Below are 13996 nucleotides of genomic sequence, written 5' to 3' on the forward strand. Positions count from 1 at the left end.
AACCAACCTTAAGGCACTGCCCTCGTCCATGCGATGCCCCTCAGATCTCATCATTTCAACAAAATGGTTAAATGAAGCTTTGTCATTGTAGAACACCAGCACATCTTCACCAGCATTTACAAGCTGAAACAAATAAAAAATTATAATAATGGTGATGGTGTTGCTGTTGCTTATGACTGTGTTGATGAAAATATCGATGCAATGTGACAGCAATGTGGTGGTGGCAACAGCAGTAGTAGCTGAAGCAATAGCAGTGGCATTGCTGGCACCAGCAATAGTAACGATAGTAGTGAAAGTGGTGGTTGCAGCAACAGTATTATTAATGGAGGTTGTGGTCATAGTAGGAACAGTGTCCGTGACACTGCCAAAACTGCTGCTGCTGCTTCTGGATATCATTTTGTTTGTAAAATAGCAAAATTGTTACGTGGTGAAGTGGCAGGATTAGAAGAGGAATTGACACAAGAAGAATATGGTTTTGACGTGAACAATAAATAAAATCATGAAATAGCCGAAACATGTCACTTTTCGGATTTACAGCAGTTGTTTAAATCTTTGAAAATTCCTCCTGTAAATTTGAATAGAGTGACTTACGCCCTTTTGCTCGCCCACCAGAGATATGGCATTATTACTTGGGGATCTTCACCAAAATTGACACAAGTCCTCAAATTGCAGAAAAGAAAACTTAGAAGCATTAAACAAGTTCCTATTCGGACTGAAAGTATAACAATTTCAAATAACTAAAAATGTTACTTGTACTCTGCATAAATATTTTAGAAATAGTGTGTTTTATTCAACAACACATAGATTCCTTTAAAACAAATTCAACCTATCATGAGTATAACACCAGAACATCCCAAAACATACATTTGAATTACCACAGGCTTACCATATGCCTTAACAGCATATCACATAAAGGAAGCAATTCTTTGATGGGCGATCATAAGAGTACAAGTCAATTTTTGGCGAAATTGAGATATGTACAGTTTTGTCATCATCAGCTCGATATCTATGTCTGGTAAAAAGAGTACAAGTCAAAACCTGCTGTAGAACGCCGGATTCTCTGATGCACATAACAGTATCTTCAAAATCATGTACGATGTTAAACAGTTTTTTTGCTCTCCTGTAAAATAAGGTTTTTTGACTTGTACTCTTATGATCGCCCATCAAAGAATTTATATAATAAACTTCCACAAAATATCAAAGGACTTAACATAAGAAAATAAAAAAAGGAGGTAGAGAACATTTTATTAGCACATATGCTATTTTGCACAAATGAATATCTAAATGTAAAATTTTAGGAGGGATGAAGTTACAGGGAATGGAGGAAGTTACACAATGCAGAACTGCAAGCACTGTATTCTTCACCTGACATAATTAGGAACATTAAATCCAGATGTTTGAGATGGGCAGGGCATGTAGCACATATGGCCGAATCTAGAATTGCATATAGTGTTAGTTGGGAGGTCGGAAGAAAAAAACCCTTGGGGAGGCCGAGACGCAGATGGGAGGATAATATTAAAATGGATTTGAAGGAGGTGGGACATGATGATAGAGACTGGATTAATCTTGCACAGGATAGGAACCAATGGCAGGCTTATGTGAGGGTGGCAATGAACCTCCAGGTTCCTTAAAAGCCGTAAGTAAGTAATTAATGTTTTCTCCTTGATACTGCCCTTTATCATTTTATGTTCCAGGTAACCCAGAGTTGACAAGACAGGGAAAATGAAACAGAGAAGAGACAGGATGGCATTCATTGTTCTTAGAAGTCGTGGGTAATGAAACTCTCAATTCTTCAAGTGTACAACATTAGTGTATAAAGTTTAGTGATTATTGTGTATTTGGGTAATGCCTAGCAACAAATTCTCATTGCGTGAACGTGTGTATATGTACATAAAAGGCAGAAGGTCGTGTGCGAAAACAAGACGAAAATTTCGAATAAAATTTCCAAACAGAACTGTGCCTTCTGTCAAAACAATTAGACGACTCACTAAAAGATTTTAAGAAACAGGCTCAGTGAAAAATCGAAAATCAAGCAGAAAAAGTAGTGTTCTTACGTGGAACGAATGTCAGTTTATTTCCAACAAGATTCCGCCACTGCTCATACAGCTGCCGTGTCAATGAGGGAATTGAGGAGCATTTTCGGTATGAGACTAATCAGTAATAATTTGTGGCCTCCACGAAGCCCAGATATAACACCCTGTGACTTTTATTTATGTGGTACACTAAAAGGTAGGGTTTATAGGAAAAATCCTCATTCTATAGATGAACTAAAAGACTATATACGAGAAGAAATCCAAGCTATCAATGATGTGGAACTTCAGAGTGTTGTTCATTCATTTATCAGAAGATGTCAGTTGTGTGTGGCGGCAAATGGAGGCCATTTTCAGCAACGACTGTGAGCATGGTAAGTCCAAATTATTGAACATTTATTGTTAGTACTGTTATATATTGGAGAAATGGTTATGCACTCGGTGGAAACCACACAGGGGACAGCTAGCCAGCTGGCCGGCCGCTCTCTTCTGGGACCTATGATAATAATAGCTCTGTACAATGCAATGTAATGTTAAGAAATCAGTTAATCTTACCTGTTCATTTCATTTGCTTATTACTGATAAATAAGGTTCGGATAAAGTAGCTGTATCAGGATAGGCTTATAGCTGTATACGATAAGACCTTGACTTGCTTCAGAACACTACCCCCTTCCACTAGCTAAAACTCTACCTGCTGGGAAGAGCACTCCTCATCCCCTAGCTAAAACATCAGTGAACCTGCTGGGGGACACGGACAACTAGTTAATGTTTGTAAACAAAACACACGGACCAAGGAAGCTTATCCTGATACAGTTACTTTATCTGAACCATAATGATAAATCAACTTTCTTGATCTCAACTATGTCACACTTACCTCTTGCATTACCATATCCTGACATTTTCTGATGAATGAATTTTCTGCTCTAACAATTGTTTGCAGGAACTTCAAGTATTGGACATGTTTTCCGTGAGTTTCTATACAATGAACAAAGTGCTGTATCACTTTTTCTGTCACTTCATTGCACAAAGTTGAGTTGTCTTGGAAGATTGCACGAACTGTTTGTGCCTCACGTATCTGAAAGAATGATGAATATTACTCAAAGTATGATAAATTATACATATTTACATAAAAGTAAAGTATTAACAACATTTTCTACATGGTTCTTCATCCATTTCAGCAAAAGCAATACTTCTGTAAAAAATTTGAAAGAATTATGCCACCAAATAACTTAACCATCAATTTTATTATAGTTGAAAATAATACAGGTTGTATTTTACAAAAAAAATTCTTCTGGGAATTTAATGCAGCTAGAATATTTATATATTTGTTTTATTGAAGCCTCGAACATAAAGGCTTGTGTACAACCCAGGACTACATATAGTCCATTAGAAGTCGAACTCAAATACAACTTAGTCAACATTATGTAAAAAATTCTATGAAAGAATGTCATCCAGCGAATTTGAATATTTAGCAAGTGCAATTACATTTTTAACACTGAAATATGGCAATTTTTCAGAAGACACGTTGGTCAATGATGTAACTTACATACACCAGTACTTGAAAAATTATGTTTATCATACTTGCAAGGCATACTGATTTAACTTAGACAATCTTGCCTTTTTCGAGTAATTTTGTGTACAAGTGAACGAGTGAATTTCAAGGTAACATTACCCATCCATGAGCACAATACTTTTCAAACAAAATAAGATTCAAAGAGTAAAGAAAAGTGTGAACATCTACATCATTTCTTTCTTCGCGTATCTGAGTCACATGTCTAACTGTATTTAAAACACTAAAGTTAAACAGGAGGAATACTAGCTGTGCATTACTTACGTCTGGGTTAAGAAAAAGCTCCAAGTGCTTATGGAGAAGAACTTGATTTTGGCTGTTACCAAGACAGAAATTCTGAAGAAACTCATGTGCTAATCTCATAAGGGAATTCATTCTGACGTCTTCTTTTTTATCATAAGGTATCTGCAGGAGATCCAGCACTACAGTGTGTACACCCACATTCCGTAGCAATCTTTGTTCATGCTTCCGAGGTTTTACCACTCCACCCACTGTTTGTGTGCACAATTTATTCATTCGAATGAGAATCTGAAAGTAGGATTCATATTGGTCTTAGTGTACACATCATTTAAAATAAATATAACATTCTGTAATTCACTTAGAGGCTTACTTAATGACAGCAAGTACAGAGTTAAAATAAAGAAAAGTAGGGGAGAGAAGAAAGATGATTGTTAAAGGAAAAGAAAATAGCTTGAAAGAAGTCATGAAATATTTCAACGTTTATCTAGTATCGAGAAAAACCACGAAAACGCCAGTTAGAATATTGTGCCTCACAGACCTCACATATTTAAGAGACTAAGCTAATTTATGGAATTTTTTTTCCTTTAATACTTGAAAATACAGTTCAAAAGTATTGGAAAGCACGACTGCTAATGGCTTCATTGCCAGATGCAAGGCATTAAACAACAACATACTTGAAAATAACTGGTAATCATAATTTAAGTTTTGAATATTTGAGACTATACTGTTAACCACATTTCTTCTATAAAATTATTACATAGGCCTATGTTACCTGTTGAATTTTTCTATATTCTTCTGCCTGGTCACTATGAAGTGGAGGACCAATATCCAAATCAATGGCTGATCCTTGTTTATCAGACGATGACAAAGTTGGTGGTGTTTTCTTTGCTGAAATCTTCCTTTCTCCTACTGTTTCTTCATCCTCATCTTTGTTCTTCTTTTTTCCATGTTCCTCTACACTTCTAGATTTGTAAACCCAAAGTTCTGACTTTTCTACTGATTGTCGTAAAACATCCAAATCTGATTTTATTTGCTTGTATGATTCCACATCACTGTCTGAAACTAACAATTGTACCTGTGGAAAAATAAAAAACGTGCTTCACACCGAAATATATTAAAACGCACAGAACTTAGTAAAATAGCAGTTTACAGATTCAATTTATTCAAGCATGCATACATACACTCTCTCTCTCTTCCTCCATTCTCTTTCCCCCTCCCTCTCCCTCTTCCCCTCTCTTTCTGTCTAAAGCAAATTCTCTTTTCCCCCACCTTGGTATATTATGAAAACAATGCTTAACACCAGATGATGACTTTTATGTGTAATGCTGAATAAAATGAAAATGTATTAGAATCAAAATTATTAAAGAGCTGTTGGTTTTTCCATTATTTTACATGATACTGTACGAATCTTAAGTGTAATTTCTTTAGTTGGTTATTTTAACGGTGCTGTTTCAACTACTTGGTTATTTAACGTCGATGGGATTGGTGATAGTGAGATGGTATTTGGCAGAGTGAGGCTGAGGATTCGCTATTGATTAACTGACATTTGCCTTACAGCTGGGAAAAACCTCGGAAAAACCTCAACCAGGTGATCAGTCCAAGCGGGAATCGAACCCACGCCCAAGCGCAACTCTGAATTGACAGGCAAGTGCCTCAGCTGACCGACCTATGCTGGTGACTTCTTAAGTGTAACTTGCAAGGTTTACATATCCACAGTCACCTCAATTGATTCCAAGGGCGTGACTAATATCACACATAACCAAGAATAAAGATTTTTGGGATTTATTGTAACCAGGAATCCAAATTCAATTTTACAGCAGGATTTCTTAATTTATAAACCCAAAATATAATTTAGGTTAATAGATATGTTTTGGTTAGTTGTCTTCCGGGGGGGAGAAAAACTTAGGTTATGATATTTCCCATTGGTTCCCATTTCAGGCTGATTTGTCCATATACACATATATAAGGTTACAAACCTGCTTAAAAGCTTGAAGAACTTCTTGACGTTGACTGAAATGCCTAAACAACAAATGTAATGCCCCAGACACCAATGGAGGGTAGTCATGCATTGTAAGGTGAAGCAAAACACGTAAGAATGTTCGTCCACCTTGCCCATCAAGATCCAGATCCGCACACTCCTCACTGAAAATTACAATAGCATTAATAATATTCCTGCTTCACTACTTCACGCAAATAAAAATAATGCACATAATACACATTCATTTCATGCCACTTTCAATGCTTGTATAATTCAGAATCAACTGAAACCAATAATTCAACTTACAAATAAGTAGTATTCATAATATACGTGAATAAGAATGATTGTTGGTATGTGAAAATCTTATGTGCTAACTTACAAACCTATATGAATATTTTATAAGGAAGAGCTGGTTGGTATACGAGACTACCATGTTGTGAACCACAACAAATCGAATATCATAAATGTATTTTACCACTAGGGTCTAACACGTGAGGACATGATGATGATGATGATGATGATGATGATGATAAATTTATTTTATGTAAGACCTCAGTTGGAATATGGCATGTCATGTGGTTACCAAATAAAGACAGGTTGATTTATTGGACTTAAGTATGTATCAAATGTATATTATACGAAAATAAACAGGCACTAATATATAACAGGGTTGTACTTACATATTATGTTATTATAATTAATATTCTAGCCTTCTGTATAAATCTTCTACATATGTATATAATGCACCATAACACTGAAAGTATTAAATACGATTAACTCCATTTCGTAGATCCGGTATACTGAATATTTATTTTCCAAATTCAATTTCTTAGATGCTTCAAAGATAAATATATTAAAACAAATTCTCAAGATATAGTACAAAACCTGGCTGAGACATTTGTTAACATCTCTAGTGATACCAATTTCAGTAAAGATTTGCTCAATGGAAAAACTAAATATGATAAAATAAATGTTAATACTGTATTTACAAACACGATAATTTTATGTATGATTTGAGGCTTTCTCGGCGTAGGTTCACTAATATGTTTTCGCGGGATATCAGCCGAGTTAAGATTTTGGAATGCTCCAAGCTTTCGACTGCTATCTCAGGGCTCACCGCCCACCAAACTTCACACAGGAATCCCGGGAGGGGCGGAGCTTACGAGGAATGACAATTCCCGGCCCCGGATTGGCCGATCCGCCAACCAATCCCGTTTCACCTGAGACAGCCTAACATCTATATTACCTTTCGACTTTCTGTTCGGACATCACTTCCCTGAAGATGGCTGCAGAGATAGCAGTCGAAAGCTTGGAGCATTCCAAAATCTTAACTCGGCTGATATCCTGCGAAAACATATTAGCAAACAAATAATTGTTTTTCACTTCTCTAGATTATGATAATTTGTCGCCTCCTTGGTGTAATGGTTAACTTACCTGACTATAAACCAGTAGGTCCTGGATTCCATTCTCTGGACATACTCAAGAAATTTTTAAATGGTATTGTTCCATAAGAGATTTCACCTAGTCTCACTATCGAAAAAATTGGGAAGCCACAATAGGTTCCGAACTTCATTTAAAGAAAAGTCAATGTGGGGACACACAGCACTAAGCTCTCTGGTAGTTATACAGTTAACTAATAGATGGCATGTGCTTTGCTCAGCCCTGGTGCCTTACTAGACTGTATCATCACAGAGTGAGTTAGCAAACAATAGCTGATTGACTTTTTAAAATCCATCTTAAATACAAGTACAATGCATGTACACATGCTGCAGATTGGTATGGTCCTAGCTAAATGTGTCATGGATGAGTTCACTATCTCTGAAAAGAGATCTGAGAAGCACATCCCTCAGCATTGGTATAGCTACTCTTGCATTATCATCACAACCAACAGTCATCAGATTCTGCATTAGCATCATAACCAATAGCAATTCAACTATAAATTACGAGGCGCGTCCATAAAGTAACATTCCCACTCATCCCACACCTAGCAAACCATATGTTGCGCGAAGCGACTGCGTGTACATGATAGAGTAATATCCTGGCATGGCGCATGCGCTAGCGGAACTTCCCGAGTGCTCTCAGTAGCTTCGTTGCATTGGTTGAAGATGGACGTTCCTATTCCAGCTCCCGCCACGTGAAGTGCGGTTAGTGATAAAATTTTTGAATGCACAGGGCATAGCGCCAATTGAAATTGATCGTCAGCTGTGCCAGGTCTATGGGCCTAACGTCATGAGCAAGCAGATGGTGCGTTGCTCCACATGGTCGTCTGTGATGATGGTTGGCCTCCCACTGTGCTCCTCGTCATGCACATTTTGGCATCCTGCTAAAAATTGTCTACATCAGCAATGCACCATCTGCTTGCTCATGCTGTTAGGCCCATAGATCTGGCACAGCTGACGATCAATTTCAATCGCGCTATGCCCTGTGCATTCAGAAACTTTATCACTGACCACACTTCACGCAGCGGGAGCTGGAATAGGAACGTCCATCTTCAACCAATGCAACGAAGCTACTGAGAGCACTCGGGAAGTTCCGCTAGCGCATGCGTCATGCCAGGACATTACTCTATCACGTACACGCAGTCGCTTCGCACAACATATGGTTTGCTAGCTGTGGGACGAGTGGAAAAGTTACTTTATGGACGTGCCTCGTAAGATAATGACAGTTTGCCATCTTTGGTCATCTAGTAGTTATCAAAGTAATGTCTGCACCCAAGAAATACAAAGTAAATCTTGGTCAAGGCATACAATTTTCATTAGAAAATTACCTAAAAGTGCTTTCAACAGTCATGGCAATAAATACGCTGGCACCATGTAACACATTTACTGCATAACAAAGATACATTTTACAATGAATAAAGACGAATAACTGCTAAATTCTAAGACCAGACTCGCAATAAGTCCATTCTCAACTCTTGGTAACAAATCTCATGTTAATGATCATTAGTAAGACGGTTAAGATCAGTTAAACTGAGACAGATTTCAAGTCCCTATGTTTAACCAATTAACACAGTGATTTTCTTCCCATGTTGTTTTGTCACTGTAATCGTTATCACCATCACCGTCATCAGTCACCACCAACACCTCCCTCATCATCATAAAAATACATTCAACAATAATTTTTTGTTGTCTTTCTCTTTTTCTTTCAGTGTATTATCTAGTTATAAATTTAAGACAAAACCATTACCTGCTCCCAAAAATTCCTTCTGCTTGAGTCCCAATACTCTCCAAGTCAATGTCTTTCTGACCAAAGGATAAAGTATCTACAGAAGTTCGTTCAGTCTCATCAAATTCTCTCTTGAATATAGAAAGCAAACAGCTGATACGATAATCCAATCTGACATCCAAAATGAACTGTAAATAAAAAAATAAAAAAGCATTATAAGGTGTAATATAAGTATATTGCATACTGACAAGATTGAAATTAATAACCGAGGAATTTATCAGAAGAAGGGCACATAGATCAGAGGGCACATAACAAACACAACGGCATTCTAGGGAAAATCATTAATTAGATCAAAAATAGTATTGGATAATATGACTATTGAACAAATACCAAATTTCAGTTATTGGTGTAGCCATATACATATATGAATTGAAACAGAAAAAGACATTAATACAAAAGTAAATAAATTTGAAATGATTTGTGGTACCAAATATTAAACATTGAAAAACAAAAAAGAAAAGGAACAAGGATTAAATTTTATAAGTCAATGGCTACACCAGCTTTACTTTATGGGAGTAACACATGAGTGTTCATAAAAAGAATACAAACAAGAATCCAGAGCAATGGAATGACATTAAAAAAAAAAAACAAAGGGTTCCACAAGACTGGATCATTTGAAAAGATGAAGACATGCGATCAGAATTAGGAATATACTCAATAAATAAAAAAAATTCAAGAACATCTAAATGTTTGGATGCAACATGTAAACAGAATGGATTCCACAAGACTGCCCAGAATAGCATGTGAAAATAGACCTTCAGGAAGATGAGAAGTTGGAAGACCATAAAAAAAATAATAAAAAAAAATAAAAATGGAAGGATCTGCTGTGAAATAGGAATGGGCAAATGCCTAAACTGCGAATTGGAGCTGATGATAATGATTAAAATTTTGAACACAGATACATTAATAGCAAATTGAATTGTGTTTATATAAACAGAAATAATGTATTATAAAAATTCACAAATATTACGATTAAAAGAATGAATAAAATTCCCCATCATCCTTCTCGAATTCAGTGAAGTCTCATAGTTGTGTTGTGAAATGAGATTAAATTGTTATTAAATTTGTATCTTATATTTTCTACAAAGCTAATTAAAAATTAATGTAGCTAGAACATTTGCATTCACTGAGGATAATACACTTACTTGCAAAATTTCAATTATTTTCAGTTTTGTATCCATGACTAGCGGATATTCCTTCTTGAGATGAGAGGGCTTATTATGAACCGCTGGTGACATGACTGTCCGTGTGAGTCCTGCTGCTCCCAGTGTCAGGCTCGTTACAAATCCACCCATGTCTCCAATTGATCGTAGGACTCCTCCTTCAGCTAGTAACAAAAATTAACAGAACCAATTACCTATTTCACAAATCAGGTCAATGTGGCATCCATTTAAGTATTATGATAGCCTTCAAAACTTAATTTTATAACAAATGTCAAAACAAACAGCTGTACAATTAGCTTTATAATTCGCTTACAGAAATATAATAGTATATATTTCACAAATCTTGACTAAATTAATATATCAAACATATTCAGATAATACAACGAAAATTTCAATGAGAAATCCATCCATCACACATTAATAATTGGGAGCCCTTTGCTTGAATCGTGAAAATTTCCTGATGAATAGAATAGATATCGCCATTGTCATCACCCAGTTGCTGCCACTGTTATCACCACATCGTCATTGGTGACCTTGCAATTTCATGCTGGCAGGTAAATCCGAGGTTCATGGGTTCAAACCTAGCAGAAGAAATGGATTTAAAGGTCGGTCAAATCCTTACCATGGCTTCTTCTAAGAGGAAGTAAAGCTGGGAGTGTCATGTTATAGATTTCCATCATGTAAAAATCCTGTCCCAAACAGAGGGTTCCAGGCACCATTTGTCATCCATTTCTCGCCCAAGTTGAATTTTGTTGCAATAGTAGAGATGATGTTAGTGTTTCTAATTCATGTTTTGAAAGTCTATGTAAATCCTTGATGCTCTAGTTACTGTTTTCCACCTAAAAATATTCTAAAAATAGTTTACATCCGGAACCTTCTATTGTGGAAAGACTCAACACACCATGTTTGCAGATTTTCTTGAGAAAGGTAAATGCGGTATCTACCCATTGTTTTTCGCACACCACTCTCTTTTTCGCATCTTAAAAGATCCTAGGAGGCACCATCGTGGAGGTCAAGAGAGTGGATTTGACTAATCGAGTTTTTGACTTGATCAGAGACTGCGAAATTGAAGAAGTAGAAGAAAGAGATGAAGAAGTGGAAGAAAGCTATGACAAGATGGAAGAGATATTTGAGAAAGAGAAGAAGGGAGGATGCGTAATTCTAATGGGCGATTGGAATGCAGTAGTAGGAGAAAGACAAGATGGAAGTACTGTTGTAAAATGTGGATTGGAAAAAAGAAATGACAGAGGAGAATCTTTGCCGAATTTCTGTAAAAGAAATGCAATGGAAATACATCATTCTAACAACATAAACGAAGAAGGTACACATTGACATGTCCAAGAGACGAAAGCAGATATCAAATACACTATATACTGGTACAGAAAAGATTTCGAAATTGTTTAAAGAATGCAAAGACTTTACCGGGAGCGAATATTAACTCAGATCATCCCGTTGATAGGCGAAGTAGACATTCGTCTGAAGAAGATATGAGGAAGACAGGTGATGGAATTGAACATGGAAAAACTGAAGAATGAAGAGAAAAGAAGAAAACTTGAAGCAAATTTTCAAGAAAAAGCAGCTACATCAGAATCCACACCCAAGAACAATAATGAGTACTGGACTCATCTAAAGAGCTGCATACAGATAACAGCAGGATACAGAGAAGGCGTGAGAATTAAGAAACCTTGGGTCACAGGGAAAATGTTGAGGAGGTTGGAGGAAAGAAGAAAACGGAAAAACATCAACACAGAAGAAGGTAGAAGAAACTACAGGAAACTAAACAACGAACTAAGAAGAGAAACTGATAGGGCGAAGGAAGGCTGGATGAAAGAGAAAAGTAAAGAAATAGAGAATTTAGAGAGAAATGGAAGATATGATTTAATGTACCACGAAATAAAATATTTGGACTTCACAAATAAGAACATGAAATCCATGTGGTTGACAGAAGAAGAATTCGGAAATGAAATAACATACAATACTGAACAGATAGACGAAATATGTAGAAGAATTATACGAGACAGGAAAGGATCCAGATGAGTTAGCATATAAGACGTAGCAGCCATATCAGAAGACGAAAAAAGATTTTCTATTTTAAGGGAAGAAGTTGAGCTTGCTCTTAGGAAAATGTTTGGGTGAAGACAAGAAGGAAATTCTATCAATATGCAACGAAATATATGAGAAAGGCAAATGGTCTGAAGATTTTACAGAGACTGCGTTGCTGCCAATACCGAATAAAAATAATGCCAAAGACTATCAGACTGATATTGCATTCAGCAAAAATTCTTATGCGAATACTGAATCGACGTTTATATTCTAAGATGGAAGGTCAGTTGGAAAAAAAGCAGTTTGGCTTCAGAAAAGGAAATGGTACGAGAGATGCAAATGGACTGCTACAAACAATCGGTGAAAGATAACTCGAGAAATATAAAGAAGTGTATAAAGTATTTGTGAACCTAGAAAGGACTTTCAACAGAGTGGATTGGAATAAACTGATAGGGATGCTGAGGAAAATAGGTGTGAAATGGAAAGAGAGGAGGCTGTTTTGTAACCTTTATATGAAGAAAGTCAAAGTCAGGATAGAAGCAGAAATGTCAGAAGGAAGAGAAATAGGAAGAGAAATATGACAAGGATGCCCTTTATCACCTAGCCTGTTCAATATCTACTTGGAGGATTTAGTGAAAAACTGTTTTCAGAACATGGGAGGGATGATAGTGGAAGGAAGAAGAATAAAGTGCCCTAAGATTTGCTGGCAATATGGCGTTGTTAGCAGAAGAGGAGACGATACTAAGGAATATGCTACTGGAGCTACATGACAGCTGTGAGCAGTATGGGATGAAGATAAATGCAAATAAGATGTAGACCTTGGTCATAGAAAGAAAAAATAAAAAAGGTAAATGTGCGAATTCTAAATGAGGCAACAGAGCAAGTGGACAGCTCCAAATACTTGGCGCGTACTATAAGCAGTATCATGAGCTGCCGCCAGGAAGTCAAGAGGAGAGTAGCAATGACAAAGGAAGCTTTTACTATACAAAGAAGTATCTTCTGCGTACCTCTGGAAAAAGGACCAAGGAAGAGGCTAGAGAAGTGCTTAGTGTGAAATGTGTTGTTGTACAGAGCAGAAACATAGACATTACGACGAAGTGAAGAAAAGCAACTAGAAGCATTTGAAATGTGGATATGGAGAAGAATAGAGAATGTGAAATGGACAAACAGCATAAGAAATGAAGCTTTTTTAGAAAGAGTGGGTGAAGAAAGAATGATGCTGAAGCTCATCAGGAAGAGAAGAAGGAATTGGTTGGATCTCTTCACTGAGAAGAAACTGCCTACTGAAGGATGCACTGGAAGAAAGGTGAATGGGTAAGAGTTCGGGGCAGAAGAAGATATCAAATGATAGACGACATTAAGATATATGGATCATATGCAGAAAGTAAGAGGGTAGAAAAAAAAAATGTTTTATTTAATCTGGCAGAGTTAAGGCCATATGGTCTTCTCTAACAACAGGAGTAGAACTGCGATACAAAAAAACACTACAAATTTACAAAATACAGCACATACAAACACACAAAAACCGAAAGCAAATAGGAAAGATTAGAAAATGCTAGGTTCGCAGTGAAAGATCTGCTCGTGGGCAGAAAGGAATGAATGAATAAATTAATTAATGGATAACTGAATGAATATTCATAATAACATTACCAGGACAACATTGTTAATTTTTCCTTCAATCGAAATAAGCATTACCAATATTAAGGATTCGAACTATGAAATGACTAGGTTCACTCTGAACATAACT

General features: G+C 36.5%; 1 protein-coding gene across 16 annotated transcripts in view; it reads right to left on the minus strand.

The window, feature by feature from the left end:
- Itpr (Inositol 1,4,5,-trisphosphate receptor) overlaps nt 1-13996 on the minus strand; it is a 178033-nt gene that overhangs the window by 85045 nt on the left and 78992 nt on the right. For all 16 annotated transcript variants that reach the window (XM_069838497.1, XM_069838494.1, XM_069838491.1 and 13 more), the window contains 7 exons: nt 10189-10370; nt 9005-9171; nt 5817-5982; nt 4613-4915; nt 3865-4128; nt 2905-3105; nt 8-123 (listed from right to left, as the gene is read on the minus strand). In XM_069838497.1, coding sequence (XP_069694598.1) covers nt 8-123; nt 2905-3105; nt 3865-4128; nt 4613-4915; nt 5817-5982; nt 9005-9171; nt 10189-10370 — 1399 coding nt within the window. The remainder of the gene's footprint in view (nt 1-7; nt 124-2904; nt 3106-3864; nt 4129-4612; nt 4916-5816; nt 5983-9004; nt 9172-10188; nt 10371-13996) is intronic.

The sequence above is a fragment of the Periplaneta americana genome, chromosome 10 (assembly GCF_040183065.1).
Source record: "Periplaneta americana isolate PAMFEO1 chromosome 10, P.americana_PAMFEO1_priV1, whole genome shotgun sequence".
In the NCBI taxonomy this organism is placed as follows: domain Eukaryota; kingdom Metazoa; phylum Arthropoda; class Insecta; order Blattodea; family Blattidae; genus Periplaneta; species Periplaneta americana.